Source organism: Chinchilla lanigera, unplaced genomic scaffold (genome assembly GCF_000276665.1).
Source record: "Chinchilla lanigera isolate Chin_1 unplaced genomic scaffold, ChiLan1.0 scaffold00040, whole genome shotgun sequence".
NCBI lineage: Eukaryota > Metazoa > Chordata > Mammalia > Rodentia > Chinchillidae > Chinchilla > Chinchilla lanigera.
The window spans coordinates 6619379-6626737 of NW_004955441.1; the positions used below are offsets into that span (position 1 = coordinate 6619379).

The 7359-nt window shown below is 45.2% G+C and overlaps 1 protein-coding gene across 1 annotated transcript in view; it reads left to right on the forward strand.

Annotated features, from left to right (window-relative positions):
* Nucleotides 1–7359, forward strand: part of Arhgef33 (Rho guanine nucleotide exchange factor (GEF) 33) — an 85317-nt gene that overhangs the window by 65919 nt on the left and 12039 nt on the right. The window contains exons 11-15 of the mRNA XM_005391043.2: nucleotides 851–934; nucleotides 2165–2248; nucleotides 4029–4177; nucleotides 5067–5231; nucleotides 6795–7356. Coding sequence (XP_005391100.1) covers nucleotides 851–934; nucleotides 2165–2248; nucleotides 4029–4177; nucleotides 5067–5231; nucleotides 6795–7356 — 1044 coding nt within the window. The remainder of the gene's footprint in view (nucleotides 1–850; nucleotides 935–2164; nucleotides 2249–4028; nucleotides 4178–5066; nucleotides 5232–6794; nucleotides 7357–7359) is intronic.

The window sequence follows — 7359 nt, forward strand, 5'->3', positions numbered from 1 at the left end:
TATATGTGATTCTCAAACATGATTAATAGGGCTGGAGGTGTAGTTTGGTAGTACAGCACCAGCCTACTATCGCATGAGGCACTGGGTTGGATCCTCAGTATCACATTAGACAAAATTCACATTTCGAATATGGGTTACAATACAAAGTTTACTTGTATAGAAGAGAGTGGATGAGATCTATCCTCTGATATTACTTTTGTTCATTTGTATTCGATGCTTTCAGAAGCTAAACATTATTACTATAGGAATAAAACTTTGCAAGCTATGAGTTGCTTTCTTGAAGGGAAATTGCAGAGGTAAATACACAATTAGTTGAAATATGCAATTAGTTGAAACCACTGAGAACTGCAGATCAGGATATAATAACAGGCAAGTTGGGCAGTTTCTCATTTAGACGTAGAGGATGAAAATGAAATGGAATTACAAAAACAAAACATGCAATTTTATAGCTTAATAATTTAAAAATACTTTTTCACTTTTCATGACCCTTAGTCCCCCCATGATTTACTATTTTACTGTAGTTCAAGTAGGTAGGGCTCTTGAGTTTTGTTTCCCAAGCTATAGTGATATTTATCTTACCATTAAAATGATTCAAAAAAGATGAATAAAACCTGCCAAAATGTATTAAGGGACATATTTTAAAAATCACTGAGGGGCTAGGGATATAGCTCAGTGGCACAAGTGCCTGCCTGGCAAGCACAAAGTCCTGAGCTCAATTACCCCACCCCCCCAAAAAAAGTCATTGAGATAATCTCTGCAAGGTACTCCTTTTTGATATACGTGACTCTGTAAAAATATTGTCACTCCTGTTTCCAGGTTCTTACCATGTATTTTTGTCCTTGTTTTAAAGAATAATTTCTTGGATTATTATGTTGCCTACCTGAGGGATTTGCCTGAATGCATCTCTTTGGTTCATGTAGTTGTTCTGAAGGAGGTAAGCTGACTCTGTGTGTGCTGTCCTCTGTCCACACGTCATCTATATATGTTGCTCACGCATCCTGTCAGTACTGCACACGCACCCTGAGCTTGATCTCCAGGCTGAAGAATGACTTGAACAGAGACACTGGCTTTCTTTCTTGGGGTTGAGAGCCCACCCAAGGATCAGTGTTGTTGCTTTGGGCCATGCCTGGCCTGACTTTGTTCCACTCCACTGGAACTGTAGGCAAAGTAAATTAGTGTTCTAAGCACAGCTCCTTAGCCTGCAACTTGTATGCACTATATGTGGGATTATTTTTTAGGCTCAGAAAATATGAATCTCGATATTAATTTCCAATCATCCTTGGCTAATTTATATAGTTATAAAGTGGCTCCAGTTATACTGTTTTAAGCATTTCCTTGCCACTGCAGTGATACACTATGTGCTTAATAAGCTGGTGATACATATATAACCATTCTAAGTTTTTTTGGTTTTGGGGAGTTTTTTGGTGGCAATGGGGATTGAACTCAAGGCCTCACACATGCTAAGCTCTAACACTGAGCCGCATCCCCAGCTAGTTATTTTAGGTCAATATGAGAAACCAGTAGCAGAAGCCACAAATCTGAGAGCTAATCAAGTAACCCAGGAGATAAGTGGCTCTGTTTTACTAAATTTCTATTTCAACCTCCCCGTACTCCCAGCCCAGTATGATGCCTACCACAAGCTGGCATTCTGCAAATGTCTAGAAGAGGGGAAGGAAGAGAAGGAAAGGGAAAACACAGAGAGAAAAGTCCAATGTGCTCTCTACCTCCAGGTCGGATTAGTTTGCAGTCACATTCCCTTCCTCACTCTCATGAGACTCCAACACATCCGTTAGCCTGTTAGTAAACCAATGTAATAATCGCTTCCTAGACAATCTTTATAAATTTATTCAACTCAAATATAATTTATGGAGTGCTCAGTTCTACGTAGCACTGTGCTGAGACAAGAGTGGGGAAGGAAAGGATGTTTTGGAAATTTGGGTGGACTCAAAAGAAGTATGTGCTATGTTCCCTGCTGGAGAAGTATTGTTTCCTCAGGCATATCTCTGAACATGAAACCTCTCCAAAGAGAGATCAGCGCTTCATGCCTAGCTCTGGAAAGAAAATGCTTTGGGAATAAACTTTTCCTACCCTGGTGGGACTGACGCAGGGATTCTGCTGCCGGAGTGGGACGGGCACAGAATGACTCCACATTTCTTTCATTCAGGGTGATGAAGAGATTAAATCTGATATCTACACATTGTTTTTTCACATAGTCCAACGCATCCCTGAATATCTGATACATCTACAGGTAGGCACGGCTGGGCAAGCCACCAAACTGACTCTTCTGCTAAACTATTATTTTTTGCTTTTAATTCAGAAGTATAGTAAAGGCTTCAAGGAACTATTGATATTTCTAAGAAGTGCTTCTGATTATCCCATTCCCAATTATGGGTATACCTGAAGGATGAGCTAAAGATCTCCATATGCAAAACTTTTTACTCATAACATGTGTCTTACACCTCTGATGGTCCAGGATGCTCCTATAAGCACTCCCACTAGTTTCCGAGCACCTTGTTCAGTCCCTTTCACTTGGATTCTACAGCCATCTGCCACCTTCCCATGTTTAAATGTCTATCTAACCTGCCCACTTAACTGCTAATTACTTTTACTTGTCTGGAGTCCCAGTGTCTACCCTGCAGGGCTTATACTGTCACAGTAGACACATGAAGAAGCCGAGGGGATGATTTCCCACCATTCTCCCACAGAGCTTGTAGCAGCTTGAAGGCAGTAGACCTGAGAGACTCGCCCACCTCTGACTAGCCCCTTTTCTTCACACTGTTCTGGTTTAATTGTTGACTGATCTTAAGTAATTCAGTGAAAGCATCTTAGAAATGCTTGCGATTAATCGCAGGTAAAAGCAGCCCAGTGTCAACACTGAGAAGATTTCTAATTATCTGTGGCTTTTGCCACATACAAAAAGCATTTGCTCAAGCCCTGCTTCTACCATTTTGAGTTTCAATTGCATTGTTTACTAAATGTGTGACCCAGTAAAGATCACTTAACTGCTCTGTACTTCAATTTCTTTGTTAAATATATGTAATAACTGTACCTATTCAATAGGGTAAAACTTAAATAGGGCAATGAGGCAATAGAAAGTATTTAATAAATGCTGGCTTTCTCAAATCTAACTCACATGCATATTCTACTATAAGTAGTTTAGTCTATTTTATGTTACTATAACAAAAATCCCTGAGGCTGGATATTTTACTTAAAAAGAAGTTTATTTTGGCTTATGCTTTTTGAAAGGCAGAAAGCACAGTGCTGGCATTGGCCTTCTAGTGAAGGCCTCATGGATAGTATCACATGGTGGGAATGTGTGTAAGAATAATAGGTCACGTAGTATGAGGAAAGAAGCAAGAGAGAGGGGAGTGAGGAGGTTATTTTTTTTTTTAACAACTCATTTTCACAGGAGCTAACCCACTCTGTAAGACCAGCATTAATCCCTTTATGAGAGTGGTCATTATCCAGTGACATCTGTTTTTCCTACCTCCCAAAAGTCCCACTACCACTCAGCACCATTACATTGAAGACCAAGTTTCCAGCACGTGAACCTTTGAGACTACGAACCTAACTATATCTAATCTAGAGCAGCAGGCAGTGTAACATTCTAGAGGCCACCAGGCCAAGTTGGATAACTGCCAGCCGAGCAGCCACCCTCAATCAGACCGGCTGAATGCCTGACATTCTCATCACGAGTCTGACTTATTTAAGGCATTGCTTATGGACTAGTTGTTTGAATGCTGTCATTATTTCAGAGATCTAATTAGTAGATCTTTTACCTTTCCAAATCGAATTATTTTATGTTTACATCCAACACAAACAGGGACAGTAATGACTTATTCTCCCTCGGTGTGACAGAGAGAGAGCTGCAAGCCTGACCTTTCAGCTTCTTAGATGGGCCATATGCATGGTTGTTACCTGTTTTGATTAAATGGTTATTAAACTTATAATAGATCATGGTAAGGTGCAGGAGAGAGAAAACTTTTTATTCTAATTATGTAATGCAGCTTTCTTTTCTTTCTGTCCAGAATGTCCTGAAGTTCACAGAGCAGGAACACCCTGACTATTACCTACTGCTGGTGTGTGTTCAGCGCCTTCGAGTATTTATATCACACTACACCTTGTTGTTTCAATGCAATGAGGACTTGCTTATTCAGAAACGGAAAAAGCTCAAGAAGTAAGGCTCTGATGGTGGATTCTAGGGGGTGCATCAAAGGCTTCTGAGAACCAGGCTATAAAGCTGTTAGTGTGGGTGTCTGTCATGGGTGACTGCATTGTGTGTTAAGTGGCTGAAATATAGTTGGGAAGTAGAAGGGAAGAGAGAGGGGGAGGGAAGACAGGAGGGCAGGCTGACTGCAGGAAGAGACACCTAGTAGGGCTGGAAATGAGAAGAAAAGCACTTTCATTCTAATGCTTTCTCTTATGTCATATTGTTACCTCAAAGCATTGTTCTACTAAGCTTTGCCAGAATAGTTTCCTTCGTTAATCTTTTATTGAGCACCTATTGTGTATCTGGGTACTGTCTTATGCACTGAATGTAATGCAGTGAACAAAACAGCCAGACATCCCTGCCATGGAGTTTACTTTTTAGAGCTGGAGGCTGAACAAATACATGTTAGTAATGAGTAGGGATAAAAGTAAAGCAAGTGACGGATGGGAAGTTTGAGTAGATCTCACACGATGAAGAAATTTGATTAGGGAGCACCTGGGCCTCCGAACAAACAGAAGCATCTCCTAGCGGAGCTTCCTGATGATTTGGATTTCCTTCAGTCTCACTGTAACAGAATCATTTGCCAGGGCTTCAGACCACAAGAGATGCTCTCTCCCAAGCCATGATTCCTCTAATAGATGTCCTCCCATACTCCTCTGGATCCCAAGCTGCTTCCAGCCAGTTAACCAGCATCCTTGCTTCTGTCCAGCTGCAGCTTATGTCCTATGACATAAGCAACCTGGTTTGCAGAGAGCCTTTACATCTGAGCAAGGACTTTCTTTCTTGGCATAATCTGTGTATGCGGAGAGCCAGTTTCCCACCGTGCAACCTGAGCATGATTACTTCGTTCTCTTAGGTCATCCATGGCAAAGCTGTACAAAGGGCTGGCTTCCCAGTGTGCAAATGCTGGCCAAGATGCTTCCCCCACTGCAGGCCCCGAGGCTGTCCGCGACAGTGGGATCCACTCAGAAGAGATGCTGCAACCCTACCCTTCTGCTCCCAGTTCTGGCCCTGCTGTCACGTAAGCATCTGTTGCTGGGGAAAGACCAATGGCAACACCTTTGGGCGCCGTGCAGTTTGTGGGTTAGCAGGTGGGCCGTGGGGAGTAGGATCATCGAACTGCTCCTTCGCGTCTCCCCGTCAGGGCTATCCGTGATAGCCAAGCAACTGACCAGGTGCTTGGATCCCAGAGAAAGGCACTATCAGTAAGGGGCAGGCGGCTCTCTAGGCAGAAAGTGCAAATCTACCCTGGAGAGTCAACTCTTCAAGATAGTGGCAGAACATTATCATCCTCGAATTACAACGAATGAAGCCAAAAACTGCAGTGTTTAGAGATCATACCCAGACTGACTAATCACGACATGACTGCATTTACACTCTGCCCAGGGAAAACAAAACCCACCAGCAATTTTCAAGGTATAAGAGAATTGGGAGTCTGGTTGATCTTTCATCTATTTCTTTTTGTATCTGTAAACATGAGGCCTAACTTTCATTATGAGGTCATTAAGATAATCACGGTTAATATTTACCTCTGTATTCTTTACGCACTTCTGAGATAGAATTAAAATATGACTAGAAGGGGCTGGGGATTTAGCTCAGTGGCAAAGTGCCTGCCTGGCAAGCGCAAGGTCGTGAGTTCGGTTCCCGGTACCGGAGAAAAACAAAAAAAACAAAAACAAAAACAAAAAAAAAAAAATAAAATAAAATATGGCTAGACTAGCACAACAGCCACTTTGAGTCAGTGTGCAGTGGTCCACTTGAATCTCTGGTAGCTAAAGCAAGACTGACAAATCCCCATCTGATGTGCATACTACGCTGTTTTGCAAATTATGTACCGTATTTGTTGTCCACGATCCTCCCAAACCAGAAGCGTTCCAGGAAAACTGAGTACATTCAGAGGGCTAGCTCTTCCATCCCATTAACGCTTTGTGGGCAGAAGTCTGACTTATATAAAGCATGCTCCACGGCCACAAATTTTTAAATCTTATTATGAAAAATTTAGGGGCTGGGGATTTAGCTCAGCGGCACAGTGCCTGCCTGGCAAGCGCGAGGTCGTGAGTTCGATTCCCGGTACCGGAAAAACAAAACAAAACAAAAAAAAACAAAAAAAGAAAAATTTAAATTTACATAAATACGGTGAACCCCACACCGTATACCATCATCCCGATTCAACAGTTACCAAGGCGTGCCACATTTACTTCATCTAGGAATGTAATTAAAAGGCTGAGGATCCAGGAGCCGTAGAAATCGAGTTTCCATTATTTTGTATGGCTGTTGATGAGCGTCGCTGAGACGCCTTGGGACGCCGACAGGTGGTGGGGAGGCTCAGAGCTCCCTGGAGCCCGGCGCTGACCGGCCTTGGTCCGCCCCGCGTCCGCATGCAGGGCGCCCGTGCGAAACCCAGATGTCCTTTGAGGCACCCACTTTCCCGGTCATTTCCACTCCAGTTACAGAAATTCTGCGGAGCTCTCTAGTTTCTGGGCTTGGCAGGGGAACGGAAGAGGCGCTCGCGGGCGGCACTGCTTGGACCCAGCACTCACACATGGTAAGCACAGCCGCTTTGTACTCTGTTTTCCCTCTACAGACACCTGATGCCGCCGGTGAAGAAAAACCAGCCGCAGCAGAGCCTGATGGAGAGCATGCAGCCCGGGAAGCCCGGGGACTGGGAGCTGGAGGCCCGGAAGCACGAGCGGCCCGAGAGCCTGCTGGCGCCGGCGCAGTTCTGCGCGGCGGAGCAGGACGTGAAGGCGCTGCCCGGGCCGCTGCAGGCCATCCCGGAGATGGAGTTCGAGCCCTCGCCCGCCGAGCCGCTGGGCAACGTGGAGCGCTCGCTGCGCGGCCCGGCCGAGCTCCTGCCCGACGCGCGCGGCTTCCTGCCCGCGGGCTACGAGGAGTTCGAGTACGGCGGCGAGATCTTCGCGCTGCCCGCGCCCTACGACGAGGAGCCCTTCCAGGCCCCGGCCCTCTTCGAGAACTGCTCGCCCGCCTCTTCCGAGTCCAGCCTGGACATCTGCTTCCTGCGGCCCGTCAGCTTCGCCATGGAGGCCGAGCGGCCGGAGCACCCGCTGCAGCCGCTGGCCAAGAGCGCCACGTCGCCGGCCAGCAGCACCGGCGTCTACAAGCTGGAGGCGGCGGCGCAGGCGCAGGCG